Raw genomic sequence first — 16,996 nt, 5'->3', positions numbered from 1 at the left:
AGGGAGAAGAAAATCCCACGCACTTAACCCCAACTCGAATACTAGCCTCACAGCCTCACGACTAGTTGTTCATTCCGAATTAACTAGCTGGATGATGGCCCAGCAACCGCGACCAGGCTCTCCGGAGCAGACTCGCAGCTACCCCGCGCTACACCCCCCCCCCCCCCCCGTGGCAGCAGTGTAGCAGAACTCTCCGCACTAACGACGCTAACACTACAAAGAAAAGGAAAATAGAAACAGCAACGCAAATAAACACACACAACAGGTTCGCCGTATTGGAATCCTCAAACGACGCCATAGAAATCGTAGAACCGCCACCAAACCAACATTCACAGAGAATCCCCCCTCCCCCACCAATATTCGTGGACGACGTCATTGATATACAGACAATGACCAAGTCCCTAGAGAGAGATATCAGCAAGGAGGAATATAACATTAAGATAAGCAACAATAAAGTTAAAATACTATCGACGAACCCAGAAGCTTACAGAAAACTCACCAAGACACTCAGGACCCTGAACGCCAACTTCCACACCTACCAACTCAAACAGGAAAGGCCTTTCCGGGTGGTCCTACGAAACATACACCACTCAGCAGACATAGACGAACTCAAATACGAACTCTCAAAACTCGGCCACGAAGTCATCAACGTAAGTAATATAAGGCACAGAGTCTCGAAAGACCCGTTATCCTTATTCTTCCTAGACATTAAACAAAAACCGAACAATAAAGAAATCTACAACATCAGTCGCCTAATGAACGCGATAGTAAAGATCGAACCACCGCTCGTGAAAAAAGAAATAGTGCAGTGCAAAAGGTGCCAAAGGTACGGTCATACGCAGAAATACTGCAACCATACTTTCCGCTGCGTTAAATGCGCAGGCACTCACTCCACTGACCAGTGCGCCAAATCACCGGAAACCCCAGCGAAATGCATCCACTGCCAAGGGGACCACCCTGCCAACTACAAAGGCTGCCCAGCATATAAAACACTATACACGAACAGGAACCCTAAGCTCAGAGCAAAAGAGGTATCCAACCAAACACCCAGCCCGCCGAAATTCACGACTACCCCAACCCCCTCAACCAACCAAACACCCAGTCCTACCAAATTCATCTCCACCACAACCTCCTATGCCCAAGCAGTACAAGGCATCCAAAATAACCCGAACAGCCAAAGGAACCTTCCCCAAAACAGTGTCCCCAACCCACCTAACACAGACAACTCCTCAAGGCTTGAAAAGCTAATAGAGAAACAATCGGAGCAAATAAATCACTTGCTATCGCTACCAACACTCATCGTGGAAAAATTAGCACGCCCCGACTCAAAATAAAACCAAGGCGCATAGCACTGTGGAACGCCAACGGTCTAGCGCAACACAAACTTGAACTAGAACTCTTCTTAAAACACCAGCAAATCGACGTAATGCTCGTATCGGAAACCCACTTCACCGACAAGAGCTACCTGAAAATAAATGGTTACAAATTCTACCATACTCAACACCCCAGCGGAAAGGCCCACGGTGGCACCGGAATAATAATCAAAGCAAGTATTAAGCACTACGAACTTCCATCATTCCAGAAAGACTACCTCCAAGCAACAAACGTAGCAGTAGAAGACTATCATGGCTCAATCACCACCTCAGCAGTATACTGCCCTCCCAGACACTACATCGCCAAAGAAGACTTTGATAACTTCCTGGACACCCTGGGCAATAGATTCATAGTTGGAGGAGACTATAACGCCAAGCACATCCAATGGGGCAGCAGACTGGTTACAGCAAGAGGCAAAAACCTCTTAAACAGCATAATAAACAACAACCTCAACTACCTCACCACATACGAACCCACATACTGTCCCACTGACACCAACAAAATACCCGACCTTCTCGACTTCTTCATAACTAAAAATATCCCATCAAGATACGTCCAGATCAACTCCTCGGCTGATCTCTCCTCTGATCATTCTCCCGTGATAGCAACAGTCAGTTCAACAATCATCGAGAATACACCTAATGGCTCCATTCACAACCAACACACCAACTGGCAGCTCTTCAGAGAAGTCTTTACACACTCAACCTCAGCCTTCACCCCACTAAAAACAAAGGAAGATATCGAAGCAGCCACGGAATACTTAAACACGAGCATAATAAACGCAATCCGCCTCTCCACACCGACAAAGCCATCTAGCAGCAAACAAGAATATCCCCAATACATACTAAAAAAAATAGCAGAAAAACGTAGACTAAGAAGAGTATGGCAGACTCATAGATCACCGGAGGACAAACGCAAACTTAACAGCGCAACTAGAAAGCTATCCAGAACCTTAAGAAACTATAAAAACGACTGTTTCCATAAATACCTCGCCAGCTTATCCCCCACAGCCGACGCCAACTACTCACTATGGAAGGCCTCCAGGAAACTCACACGCCCCCCACAAATAATCCCACCTATCCGCCGTCCGCAAGGTGGATGGGCGCGAAGCCCTATAGAAAAAGCCGACCTGTTTGCCAAACACTTGTCAAAAGTATTCAAACCCCATTCCCCCCAAGCCGCCGCGGACGTTACTGAATACCTGCACACCCCCTTCCAAATGTCCCCTCCTATCGAACCCTTCTCCTCTGCAGAGATTATAGAAACAATCAGTCGCCTAAACCCCAAGAAAGCAGCAGGACACGACCTAATAGGCAATAGAGCAATCAAGGAACTTCCCACAAAAGGGATAGCACTCATCACATCGATTTTTAATGCTATCCTTCGCCTGGAACACTATCCTAAGGCCTGGAAAATCTCATTGATTACCCTCATCCCTAAACCCGGTAAACCGATATACGAAACCTGCTCCTATCGCCCAATCAGTCTTTTACCTACCCTGTCCAAACTATTCGAGAAGATGCTCACGAACCGACTCCTTCCAATCCTAGAGAACTTGAAAACACTCCCAGATCACCAATTCGGCTTCCGAAAACATCATTCTACAGTAGAGCAAATCCACCGCTTAACTCATACGATCAGCCAAACACTCGAAAAGAAAAAATATTGCTCAACGGTTTTCCTAGACATCCAACAGGCATTCGACAAAGTATGGCATGAAGGGCTACTATACAAGCTTAAAAAGATCCTACCTCACCCCTACTACTCCATCCTAAAATCTTACCTAACCAATAGACAATTCATGGTTAAATGCCTAGACGCCACTTCCGCAACATTCCCAATAGAAGCCGGCATACCCCAAGGTAGTGTCCTCGGACCCCTACTGTACTCCATCTACACTGCCGACCTACCTATATCAAACGATATAACAATAGTGACATTTGCAGACGACACAGCGCTATTAGCTACCCACGCAGACCCGGTAATAGCCTCATCCACTCTCCAGCGAAGTCTCGACTCCATGGAAAAGTGGTTTCGTAAATGGGGCTTCAAAGTCAACGAAAAGAAATCCTCACATGTAACCTTCACGCTCCGAAAACAAACCTGCTCCCAGGTCACCATCAACAATGCAACAGTTCCTAGCAGGGACACAGTCCGATACCTGGGCATGACCCTGGACAGGAGACTAACGTGGAAGACACACATCTCAGATAAAAGGAAGCAACTAAAGGACAAACTAAAAAAACTCTATTGGCTCACGGGCCGACGCTCCAAACTAAATATACAGAATAAAATTACCCTCTACGAGACCGTAATAAAACCTGTCTGGACCTACGGAATCCAACTATGGGGAACAGCAAGTAACTCCAACATTGAAATACTCCAACGCTTTCAATCGAAAACGCTAAGATCCCTAATTGACGCACCTTGGTATGTAACCAACGAAACAATACACCGCGACCTCAAGATACCCACCGTCAAAGAGGAAATAGCAAAATATAGCAACAGATACAGCAAAAGAATCAACAAACACCGAAACCCCCTAATCACTGGACTACTCGATACGACGGACCAGATTCGCAGGCTGAAGAGGCACTACCCGCTAGACCTAAACGTTAGATTCATTTAATTATCCAAATTAAGCATATGCACTTACTTATAATACTTATAAATTATACCTATCTATAATAAGCATTAACTTATTGTAAATAAACAGCCATGTCACTGCGCCACGCCAGAAAAATTACTGAAAATTCTCAACGCGAGAACTGATTGTAATTTCAACAAATAAATAAAAAAAAAAAAAATCTCGTACATACGCACCAGCGTAACTGCCTTCGTTATAAGTTGTTGGAATAAACGGTGAAATATAACTTACTATACTGTGTCATATTCATTTAACCACCTCTTATCTTAACCGAAACAGGGGAACGATTACTTCGCGGCGTCGATTCACCGAATCATAGCGAGAATTTACGCCTCTCGCTGACGCGTTTTCCTCGCGACTGCGCCTCTCGCTGACGCGTTTTCCTCGCGACTGCGCCTCTCCGCGAACGGTCGTAACACATTTATCGACAGAAGTACTTAACTACTGCTGAAAATTTCATATAATATCATTGCTAATTTAGTCACCTAAATCAACATTGAAAATAAATAATTTTCTTTTATGCAAATCAATAAAAAACTCTAATAACATAAATTTATATATTTTCTATTTCCCAGCCACCAGTTTTATAGATTTTGTTGTTATTCTTGATATGGAGATAAATATAGTATACTTTATTAAGACCTAGATAAAAGACTTTTTTCTCGTTCCTCTTCTCTTACTTAATCACTAAGAGTTATATAACATTTATTCGATAATTCTGCTTCTCCTGACCTTTCCACAAATGGTTGTTTATATCTCGACATTCTTGGTACTTTTAATCAAATTTTAATAACAGTACTTTACTCGTCAGAAGTAAATAAAAAAGCTCTAAGTAGAAGCAAGGATTTACTTACCTTTCCTTTCTCGAATCTCAGTTAGCAATGTTGTTCCTCTTGAAAGATTTTCCAAGTTTCCAAGACAATTTCCACGCTGGTAACATTGTATATATTTCAAGTATCGTGAACCACAGGAACTTGTTGAGACAATATTGAAGAAAGCAAAGAGAATGAAGAAATTGTAGGAACTATGAGAGGCTACTCCTTCTTTCACAACTTATTTTCTCTTCGTTTGGGGGGAAAAACACAAATGAACGTAACGGTTGGTTTCATATACGTTTCAGATATCTGCTACTATCGCATGGAGGAGGATCCTGAAAAGAAGGAAGCGAGGAAGAATCAACTTTTGAACGAAACAATACCATTTTACTTGACTAAATTCGACCAGATTATTGGCGAAAATGAAGGATATATCATTCCTTCTATCGTAAGATTTTTTATCCAAATTTAATGTTAAAATTTTTAGTCTTTGTGCAAACTGGGCCATGTTGTCCATAAAAAATTATTGAAACTTTGTTGCGACAAGACAGCTTTAATTGTTGAGAGCAGAGTGTATCTTTAAAATTCACTCCTGTTAGTTTATGTACAAATGAATTTGCCAAGATTTTCAGCTTTTAGATAATTATTCATGTATCTTCCTCATCAAGTTTGATAGAAATTATTACTATCGTAATCAAAGCAAAGATTAAGATATGTAAAATCATTTCTCTGGATATGACACTCTTGTTTAATGAGTGATAAATGATACCATTCGAAATATCATATTTATATAATATATAATGATACTAATAAGTGTAATCACTTAAGTACAGATATCTGAATTTTTCTCACTGTCACTGACATAGATACGTATTATCGTTCCTTAGATTACTTGACCAGTTTATTTCTTTCATCACTGTGTTATTATATAATAATAATAAATAGTCACATTAAATTAATTTAGTATGATTATGTTGTTTAATAATACGTGTTTCATTGCAAAATATTTAGCGATTGAAGGGCTCATAGGAAACATGAAAGTGAAAGAATACTAGAATCTAGAGTTTACGATTTCAATTTCTTTAACGAGATATTTATCATATTACACAATTCCTGTAAATGTATTTGTAATTATATCGCCGAAGAATTGTATTTAATTAAGCTATGAAGTTGTGGAATCGTGAGAAGGACTATTTTTATAGAACTGTCTAATTTCCATTCGACATTGATTCAGGATACACATTACTCTTTTTTACATAATACCAGTTTTGTCATTTTTAATTAACAAATACCTCCAAAGGTTGAAGTTTCTAAAATTATCCATTAAATTCTGACAATAAAATAAAAATCCAAATTCTTCCTAAAAAGCTAATGATATTTAGTTAAGAGTTCGATTTTTCACATTTTTCAAGGTAAATTAAAAAAATTGTTTAATAGAGGAGGTACAAAATAAATGTATACAAACCTTTTTTCAGACGACATGGGCGGACTTCGTATTTGCAGAGGCCCTTGAAAATTTCGAGTATATATTTGGGGCACCAGCTTTCGATCAATATCCAGCTCTTCAAACATTGAAGAAAAGGATTCATAGTATACCGGCCATTTCTGATTGGCTGATTAGGCGCCCATTCACAAACAGCTAAAAAGCTAAAAACGTGTGGAAAAAAGATGACCAGTACACCACTACATATATATGTACGCTGGCATCGCTACGTTGGCAAATGTTCGATGTTATACGTGTCGTAAAATGTAACAGTTCTATCTGAGCTGTGTTCCTTTATGTGAAGGTATTATTGTGTGTAATATTGTGAATTACGACTTTTCCTCTCCGATATTCGTGAATTGAATCACGGTCAACTCAGCTTGAACTAAAATCCTAACTAAAATCGTCACCAACAAATCCGATGGTCCCGTGCGCTAGCCATCCTTAGCTTTCCTCCGAGACAGCATCGTCTCCCAAGACAGTTCTGATTTTACATCCTTCGAACGGTCAATATCCTTCCACCGGGTAGGACACACCCACAGATCAGTCACTTATTCATCTCGTACATACGCACCAGCGTAACTGCCTTCGTTATAAGTTGTTGGAATAAACGGTGAAATATAACTTACTATACTGTGTCATATTCATTTAACCACCTCTTATCTTAACCGAAACAGGGGAACGACTACTTCGCGGCGTCGATTCACCGAATCGTAGCGAGAATTTACGCCTCTCGTTACTGCGACTGCGTCTCTCCGCGAACGGTCGTAACACATTGATCGACAGAAGTACTAAACTCTAATAACATAAATTTATATATTTTCTATTTCCCAGCCACCAGTTTTATAGATTTTTCTATCTTCTGTACTACTTTTATCCCTTTTATTTTTTTTTACATGAGATTATTGTAAATTTAATATCATTTGTTCGCAATATTTGTTATTTATCTTTCCTTGAATTTGAAATTTCGCGCTTCAATGTTGTGTGTTGTTCGACGTTTTATCGAACGATGTTTATCGAACTAGTTTATGAATACATACATAATCATTAAAGAATCTATAAACCTTACTAGTTTGTTTTTACTAAGTTTTGTTACAGAAAACATGTTCTCATAAATTTTCAACTTTAATTTATGGAAATTTATTAACCTTAAACTATAAAATCATTCAATGAGTCTTTCCGGATGTTTTTATGTAGTCATAATTTCACATATCAGCACAGCTCCACCAATAGGATAAGAGTTACGTGGAAGCAACAGGGGGGAAGAAGAACATATATTGATCTAAAGGTTATTTTTGTCTCATTCGAGTTTCTGTTAACCGGCTTGGTAATTTCCTGTGCTTGTTTCGACTTTGAAGTCTTAAAAAAAAAATTGTAAGTAAGTAGTATATATATAGTATATATATCCTGAGTCAAAGTTTCTCTTTATAAATAATAAACCGTTTAAAAACTATATTTTGTATGTTTTTTCCTTATTCATAATTAAATAATAAATATGAAATACTTCTACAGAAAGCCGACATCCTTCAATTAACCGAACAGCAGATGATTTAAAAATTAGTAGTTGAAAGAAATAAATGTTATTACATGTTCATAATTGATCGATAAATTTAAGTATACAATTAGAAAATGTTTCTTCTTTATTGATAACTAAATAATACAGATAAGATACAAGATACTTGTACGAAAAGTCGGCGCGTCGTTCAATTAACGGAACAGCAGAGGATTTGAAAATTAGTAGTTGAAAGAAATAAATGTTATCATATGTTCATAATTGATCGATAAATTTAAGTATGCAATTAGAAAATGTTTCTTAAGTTTGGAAGAATATATAATCATGCTGAATGTTTTGTAGTTACGAAAGTTGTATACAAACATACATTGTACATACGACTAGTAATGGTACTAAATTACTGTTAGAGGGTCTTGGGTGTATAGAACCATATGGTTAAATTAATACTAGAGATAACGAATCGTGCGAATGTAATTAATATTTTGAAATGCGTTGTTTGCATTAATTGATAGTTTTCTTATAAACTTTTTTATAAACACTTTCATTGCTATAGAAAAAAGATAAATGCCGGTAATATGTCTATCCTACTTAAATAGAAAGTGCAATATTTTGTTATAATATTTGGCGCAAGTTTATACATTATTACATCCAAAAATAATATTCTTTTTATATCTAAGCTATATTAAAATATAAAGATACAAATAGCTATGCGAGTAGTTAGTAGTTGATGCTTTTTACTTAAATTGTCTTATACTTCATAATTTGTAATAATATAATTCTTGTCATCAATGATTCTTTGTTTTTACTTTGTATATATTATACTTCCAGGAAGATGCCGCTCTATAAATTGACTTACTTCCCAGTTACGGCATTGGCAGAACCAATCCGTTCTTCTTCAGCTATGCTAGTATTCCATTTGAAGATGAACGTATCAAAAAGGACGTCTGGCCAGAAATAAAGCCCTGTAAGCTTAAAATTTAAAGAAATTCTGTTTCTTAAATCTCATCTTTCCTAATTTAACTAAAGTAGCTAAATAAAGTAGAACACAATTATGCAGAGTATGACAGAGATTATTGTTTACTCTCCATTGCTCTATAAGATATGTGGGAGAACAATAGGTATTGTTAAGGAGACAATGCCCTTTGTTTGCTGATAAATTATCAATAAATTAAATTATATCTTTCCAAAACAGATAACAGGAAGCTAGATATTTAAGAAGCATCATAATCTGTTTGTTCGATAGAATCTTTGATTCTATTAGTTGTATGTTTTTAGTGACTCCTTATGGCCAGCTTCCTATGCTCGTAGCTGATAGAAGGAAGGTTGCTCAGTCTACAGCTATTTGCCGTTACTTAGCCAAACAATATGACTTAACTGGAAAGACTGACTGGGCAAATCTTCATATTGATGCCATTGTTGATACTATTCATGATATTCGTCATAGTGAGTATCCAGTGCTGTTTTGCATAAATCTTATGAGAATCTTGATAACAGATAGTACGTATCTGTTCAGGTATTTATTAGTTGAAATCCGATTTAATATTTGATTTAATCGAACGATACACGTATGTCAACAATACAAGACAAAGGATTAAAAAGGATTGTAATTCTATCTTCAGTATCATTTAAATTTCGCACAACACTGTATTCAAATTAGTATAACATTAGCGAATAGTATTTAACTGAAAACAAATTTTCAGAAATTGCCGCCTTCCACTATGAGGAGGACGAGAAGGTCAAAGCTGCAAAACGCAAGGCTGCTGAAGAGACGCTGCCGTTCATTTTAGAACGTTTGGACCAGCAAGTGAAGGAAAATGACGGCTACTTCTACGATGGTACTCTCTCTTGGGCTGATTTAACATTCGTTGCTCTGCTCGATTATTTGAACTTTATGTACAAGTCTGATCTGATCGAGAATTACGAGAATCTGAAGCTGCTGGAGAAAAAGGTCCTCCTTCTGCCCAAGATCAAAAACTGGATTGAGAGACGCCCAGTTAGCGAATTCTAAACTTCACGATTGCTTATGGTTTTATAAGCGTTTAAAGATTGCGGTCTTAGTGTGTTGAGAGAATGAAGAACGAATCGTGTTGATGGAAGTTTGTATGGAATATACTGATTGCTTTTAACATTCATTAGTTCCAGTTATTACCGATATTTTTGTCATTTAGTTAGGGTTTTCCCTTTAGATTACGTTGTGATAGAGAACTATTATTTGTGTATTCCTACAGAAACATACGAACTATATAAACTGTTGACACGATGTTGTGCTTTTGTATTATAGAGATAATAATAAAACCATCAAACAATCATTAATTATGTTTTTTATTATATTCATTAAGAATTGAAGATTACCTCCTTGGTGATCTTGATAATATCGTATTTTACAAATGTCGAACAAAAAAAAATGTATGATTATTTTATTCAATACGTTATGAGGGTTGCTTTAAAAAAAATACGAGTTACATATTTCTTTGAAAAAAGCATGATTTTTATCGATACAATAATGTTCTTCTGTTATCGCTTTAAAGTTGAGTACTTCGTTGATTACACGAGAGAACTCGCCTACAGCAAACAAGATACGACCGTGTGTAAAGTAATTAATCTGTTTGCTCGTTGCTAGCTACACATAAGGCTTGCGTAAAAAAAAATATGCATTTCAGTTCAGGCGGAGAATTATGTAGGAAGTCATTTTGTCGATCAATAACTTAGTTAATAAAAGATCAAATTTTCATGTACATAAATGTAAGTAACGTTCAAGTATTAATCATTACATACAATTTTTGTATAATTCGATATCTTGGTCACTTACATCTTACAAATGATATATAGATAATATTTATGAGATACATTGGAGCTATCTTTTAGTTAACGCCATTTTTTCTTGTTTTCTCTGTACTTTTACTATTCTTCCAAAAATATCTAAGGATCGATGACTTCAAATTAAACTAGAATTGCTTCGGTATATTGTCAATCAATGGCTATTTGTATTCACATCTGTATCAAAGGAAAACCGATTGCAAAATTAATTACCCTTGCAACTCCGCAATCTGAAACTATGTGTGATCGACCTTGAAGATGACAAATCTCAATGTTTGAAGTAGTACAAAAAGATGATAATTTAATTTCGCTTTATCAAACTGTACAAAATTTGTATACACATACAGAAAAAAAAACGGAGTTCAAACATTAATCAACATGAATTATCGGTTATTATTGCTGAGTAATTATTAGGATTAGAGTTTTGGAGTATCGATCGTATCGAGTTTTAACTATCGGTTTCCGCAATTTATTGTTTTTCTAAACTATCTCTAAATGGTATCAGTTTTTGAATATTTTATAGTTTACACTCCAACATACTGACGTAAGCTATCGAAAATAATTGTAAATTATGCAATATCATTTTTTTTATATTTCATAATCTAAATTTCAATCTATTTTTTGTATTTAACATCCCTTTTTTATTGTTCGTGTTCCGTCTTGTACGTTCTTCAAAAAATCTTAATTTTTTTTTGGATAAAATCTTGCGTGAATTTACAAAAAATACGATTCTTCGTTTAATTTTTTTCCCTTATTGTCTTTACATATTTGGAGTTTAAACGCGTTATAAGTACTTTTTTTTTTTAACATGATTACGTAGAATTCTTATTCTGAATAAATTATTTGTTTCCGCTTCATAACTGTTTCTAAATTACAGCGCATTTAATCTTGGAATGCACAGTAACATTTTATACTTTTTACGTTCTAAGGAATTTCCAGGATCGGTTAAAAATTAAATTACAGTAATGGTAATACTCGATATTAATGTCAGACGTGGATACTTCACTGTTTTGTATAATAATTTGTTATCTTGGCATCGATCAAGGTATTTAATATACAAAGCGTACAGATTAATAAGAATTTTAATTAATCCTTCTTCTATAGTATTCACCGTTCTTTTCGAGCTCGTACCATTTCAAATAGACTTTCGAATAGATTTCAAAGATTTGTCTGTTCAAATAAAACGCGATCTTTTTTATTTCCCTATCAGTCGTGCCGTTACTGTTCCGTAGTTTCCAACAGATTGCAGATTCGTTTAAAAAACATTTGTAACGAAAAACAAACCCACTCGCAGAAATGTTATTCAATATCGCATTTATAACTTTCATAGACATCCCCCTCTCATTGCTATCATTGTAAACAGATTGAAACTTCGTTTGCAAACACTCGCGATTAAAAAAAAAAAAGAAGAATTAATCTTAAACAATTTTATCTTGTGTTCCATTTATAATTTTCATAATTGTCTTCCCGACGTTGTATCATTTTAAATGGCTTTTTTCTATCCATCTATGTTGCAGCGAGATCAACGGTCCTAATTACTAAATTGCACGATGTGTTCATACAAATTCACTTTTTATGAACGCGATGAAACAAAATGAAACCTAAGTAGAGATTTGTTTTCTCATCAAGTATAACGAGTTTTATACTTTGGATAGATTGCCTCGTTGTGAGAAGGTCTTAATCGTTTATAATTGCGATTAAGTAATTGCAATAAGTCATATTTTTAAGAAACGTTCTCACATGCTGTCACACACTCTAATTAGAAAAGGATCATGAAACATTCGGTTTATGATATTATTTGTTTGTAAATCTTCCTGCTTCCGGAAACTTTTTTAAATATGAAAATATTTATATACAAAATTAAATATTTTTTTCAATATCAACACTTCTTGCGTTTATGTTGTCCTAGTCAGAATTATATTATTTCGTGTATCCTGTTGCTTTTTATATGATAGTCCTCCCGTTGGCCACGGATTCGTTATCAAGCCTGAGGCCATCGTCACTAGTGTAACTATCGACAATAAAGGTACCCCACGCGCGACCGGACGATGGAGAACTTCAACGCAGAACCGCTACCTCCCGCGAGCCCTCCCCGGGAGGGCGCCTCGAGCTCGGACTCGGAGATTCAGTCTCGACATATATATTATTATATATATTATATATACTATTATATCTATATAATATATGTATTTATATCTATAAATATATGTATAAATATATCTATTTAAAAAAATAAAGTTGACCTTCATATATCGCCAATAATATCGCGTGTGTAAAAAGAAACTAATTACATTTAATTCTTTTTTTATATTTATTTATTTTTTATTATTATTTTTTTTACAGCTAGTTACATTTAATTATTACATTTACATACATTTAACTATTATTACATACATTTACATACATTTAATTATTATTTTTTTCATAATTATATCTCGTTTGAAATATTTTTCGACATAATTAATTGTTTCAAAAGCACATATTCCAGCCTTCTAAATGATTTATTTTGCGTATTATACGAATTATTCCATCTATAAATAAATTGTTCTCTATACACACAAACACGCACACAGTCTGTTAATTACACGAGTTAATTGTATCATTTTTCTCGATAAGTTGACAGAGCAAGGAAAATGAGCGACGAACCTACCTACAAACTAATCTGCTTCAATGCCCGTGGTAGTGCCGAACATATACGGTACATATTTGCATACATTGGCATCGAGTATACCGACGAGAGGATCCCCGAAGAACTCTGGCCTGAATACAAGGATTGTAAGCGTGAAGGATCGATTTTTACCTTCATCGTTCAACTCTCAGGTATCTACCATTTACTCAAACTTTTCTGTATATAAAACTTTCGTTTCACGTGCAGGCTAAACTTACTTAAAGTAAAATTTCATACGGAATAAAGTCGAACTGTTCATTAAGTTTTGCTTCCGTAATATCGTGTTTATCGAATACCAACTTAATTCACTTACGATTCTCGAATTTTTGTGTTGCAATCTTTATTGTTTTCAATGAATCGAAGCATTTCGAATATTTTGAGAAAACCGTAAATAGGTGACTTAAAATAGGAATACAAAAATACTTCTACGTTTCTCGTTAATTTAAAAACTTTTTAGGACTTGTCGGAAAAAAAGGATAAAAAATTGAAATCAGTTCGGAAATGAACAAGAACATAGCTAAAAAGTCGAAAGAACAAAGCAGACATAAAATTCGATCTTCCGTTGCGACATTTCTATCGTAAATAGTATAATAAAAGTTTTACGTAGCATAGTCTTCGATATAATCTTATATGTCGCTTGCAGATAGAGAAACAAAAAATCAACGTAAGTCTGTAAATCAATCCTGTCGGTGTAAAACACAAAATTACGTTCGCAAGAGACATTCGATTTATATTCCTTGCATTTCAATTTTCATTACAAGAACCGTGTACATTTTCTAATATTTTTTCCGTGTCTGGTATTATCTTTTATCCTTGATTTTAAAAACTTTGGGTTCTTCCCAACAGTCAAAAACACGCGATACCCTGTCCATCGTAATCGTAAGAAAAGAAAAAAAGGAGAAAGAAGACATTTCTGTATTTCTTTACTAGGCCATGTTGATTAAAACCGAAATGATTTCGATTCATCTATTCACAAGAACGCAACGGCCTCGGAAGCTGTGTTGTGATTTCCTATCGATCGTTTCCCTCTACACAGTGTTCATATGAGCCATGTTTGTTCTTAGCAATGCCTTATAAAAAGCTGCCTGTGCTGGAGGTAGACGGGAAACCGGTAGCGCAGGGTAACGCTGTGGCGCCTTACTTGGCGAGGAAGTACGATCTAACGGGAAATTGCAAAGGGGATGCGCTGATATGCGAAGTGCTCGTCGATACTCTTGAAGATTTGGAGCAAGGTGAGTAACTGATGAGATGACTTTGCATTTGTGTCACCACAGAGACAGACGTTCAAGAATTCATTGTGAAAAGACGAGTACAAACAAGATACGTATGTCTTTCCGTTAAGCGAATGTTACAGTTTGTTTGCAAAAGTCAGTTTTTAGATTATAGAATCGTAGATAGAATTTAGAGGATAGAAACTTTTAGTAGTCACTTTTAGTTTAGTAAAGTCTTATCGACAATAAGCAGACTACGTTATGATACAACGATTCCAACTGAAGATTTCTATCGACATCACGAATTCGATGGCTTCCAAATTTTCTTCTCTGCAATCTCAGACGCTCATCTCGAAAGAATCTTTTAGATCCCCCGACAAACACTCGACTCAGGTTATCTATTATCGTAATCTTCTTACGGGATTTTTTTTAACTGCGTTGCGTTAACGAATAACGGGATAACATCACGTTTCTCTCAACGCCTTTCAACGTTCTACAACTTTTATTCTTTGCAAATCCCTGTCTCTATATGATAAACGCTGGTTATCTGCGGAATTTACGATTTCAATTTCTTTAACGAGATATTTATCATATTACACAATTCCTGTAAATGTATTTGTAATTATATCGCCGAAGAATTGTATTTAATTAAGCTATGAAGTTGTGGAATCGCGAGAAGGATTATTTTTATAGAACTGTCTAATTTCCATTCGACATTGATTCTGGATACACATTACTCTTTTTTACATAATACCAGTTTTGTCATTTTTAATTAACAAATACCTCCAAAGGTTGAAGTTTCTAAAATTATCCATTAAATTCTGACAATAAAATAAAAATCCAAATTCTTCCTAAAAAGCTAGTGATCTTTAGTTAAGAGTTCGATTTTTCACATTTTTCAAGGTAAATTTAAAAAATTGTTTAATAGAGGAGGTACAAAATAAATGTATACAAACCTTTTTTCAGACGACATGGGCGGACTTCGTATTTGCAGGGGCCCTTGAAAATTTCGAGTATATGTTTGGGGCACCAGCTTTGGATAAATATCCAGCTCTTCGAGCATTGAAGAAAAGGATTCATAGAATACCGGCCATTTCTGATTGGCTGATTAGGCGCCCATTCACAAACAGCTAAAAAGCTAAAAACGTGTGGAAAAAAGATGACCAGTACACCACTACATATATGTAGTATCGTGGACGAAAGGCCTAAGAAATATCGGGCGAACTATGAACAATGTCGGGAGAGCCGAAACGCCGTCGGGCCCATCAATGTGTCATCGGTCTTTTCAAGTGCATAGTTTCGTGGAAAAGATCTACGTGACCCTGGCTACGAGCGTCTGCAGAACACGTGTGCGGTGGGCCTAGGAAAAAGGCAATAGAATGCGACAACGGCCAGAGTGTGAGTCGAGAAACAGAGTGTGAGTCGAGGAGCCGAGTGCGAGTTGAGCGGAGACAGAGTTTGCGAGTGGCGTTGCCGAGAGAGTGTTGATTGCGTTTTGGTAAAAGTCGAGTCGCTATCTAGTTATTTAGTTGCGCTGTTTTCTGTACGTTTGGCGTGAATAGTTCAGGTTGAACAACAATCGTCTTTTTCTGTCTGATTAACATCTCTATTGTCCACTCCTTGTAAATACATTATATCACGATATTACATATATATGTACGCTGGTGTAACGTCAATTCACATCAGAGACCAGGCCACACACCACGGACAGGATGGCACCCAGATGTCTGCATATCCTTGGCACGCACCCTCAATAGTCTTAAGTGCCCACCAGGGGCCTTGGCATTTTTATAGTTAAGGTCCTTCGGACCAAGCGAGTATTTCCTGTCTTAAATTTCCCTTTACGTTTATTGTCTACCACGTTTTAGCTTAGAAAGTTGGTTTTCTCCACATCTGGTATGTTCCGTTGGCAACTTTCTCGCGAGGGCGGCTAAAACCCTTCCTGGTCCTCCAACCGTCCTATTATCCAATCGGAGACGGTGTCTATTGCCCTCACTTCCTTAACCAAAATTGTCATCAACAAATCCGATAGTCCCGTGTCCTTAGACACACCCACCCCTAGCTTTCCTCAGACACAGTATCGTCAGTAAAACTTCACTTATTCTGTATCCTTAGAATAGTCAACATATCTATATCGGTCTCTACCCTTATAAGTCGCGTACTTAATGTATTGTTGTAACTAAGTCTTACATAACGTGGTTGGAGTGAATTGTGATTTATGCTAATTCAGTGCATGTTACATTGTGATTGGTGAATTCACAATAAAGGTTGATTAAAACAAAGTTAATTGTTGTGTTACGACTCAACTATATTTTATTTCCACCAACCAACCAACCCTAAAAATTACGTGACACTGGCATCGCTATGTTGGTAAATGTTCGATGTTATACGTGTCGTAAAATGTAACAGTTCTATTTAAAAAAAAAATTTCGTGTCTATGAGTACGTTAAAAGTTTAACTATAAAAAG

General features: G+C 36.4%; 3 protein-coding genes, 1 long non-coding RNA gene and 1 pseudogene across 5 annotated transcripts in view; 3 read left to right on the top strand and 2 right to left on the bottom strand.

The window, feature by feature from the left end:
- The window catches only part of LOC126877258 (organic cation transporter protein-like), a 30,653-nt gene extending 23,579 nt beyond the window's left edge, over window positions 1-7,074 (bottom strand). Inside the window, exon 1 of one of the 2 annotated variants that reach the window (XM_050640071.1) lies at window positions 6,949-7,074. The gene's annotated coding sequence lies outside the window, so the exon portion shown is untranslated. Of the gene's footprint in view, window positions 1-4,252; window positions 4,357-6,948 lie in introns of those variants that run through there. The other variant, XM_050640073.1, reaches the window with a different exon arrangement.
- Window positions 1-16,996, bottom strand: part of LOC126877261 (hematopoietic prostaglandin D synthase-like) — a 34,560-nt gene that overhangs the window by 6,048 nt on the left and 11,516 nt on the right. The gene's annotated exons all lie outside the window — the stretch shown is intronic.
- LOC126877262 (uncharacterized) overlaps window positions 1-16,996 on the top strand; it is a 28,505-nt gene that overhangs the window by 6,043 nt on the left and 5,466 nt on the right. The gene's annotated exons all lie outside the window — the stretch shown is intronic.
- On the top strand, window positions 8,661-10,145 carry LOC126877259 (glutathione S-transferase-like; annotated as a pseudogene).
- Window positions 12,796-14,801, top strand: LOC126877260 (hematopoietic prostaglandin D synthase-like). The gene is made up of 2 exons (XM_050640075.1): window positions 12,796-13,424; window positions 14,382-14,801. The coding sequence occupies exons 1-2, from the start codon at window positions 13,283-13,285 to the stop codon at window positions 14,555-14,557; spliced, it is 318 nt and encodes a 105-aa protein (XP_050496032.1). The 5' UTR covers window positions 12,796-13,282; the 3' UTR covers window positions 14,558-14,801.

The sequence above is a fragment of the Bombus huntii genome, unplaced genomic scaffold (genome assembly GCF_024542735.1).
Source record: "Bombus huntii isolate Logan2020A unplaced genomic scaffold, iyBomHunt1.1 ctg00000139.1, whole genome shotgun sequence".
NCBI lineage: Eukaryota > Metazoa > Arthropoda > Insecta > Hymenoptera > Apidae > Bombus > Bombus huntii.
The sequence above is the reverse complement of the archived record's forward strand: the minus strand, read 5'-3'. Positions and strand labels throughout refer to the sequence as shown.

Bases quoted from the DNA above. Each gene is read 5' to 3' on its own strand.
- LOC126877260 (XM_050640075.1), top strand. From the start codon at position 13,283: ATGAGCGACGAACCTACCTACAAACTAATCTGCTTCAATGCCCGTGGT. The intron at 13,425-14,381 runs GTAAGCGTGAAG...GTTTGTTCTTAG, and splicing joins CTGGCCTGAATACAAGGATT to CAATGCCTTATAAAAAGCTG.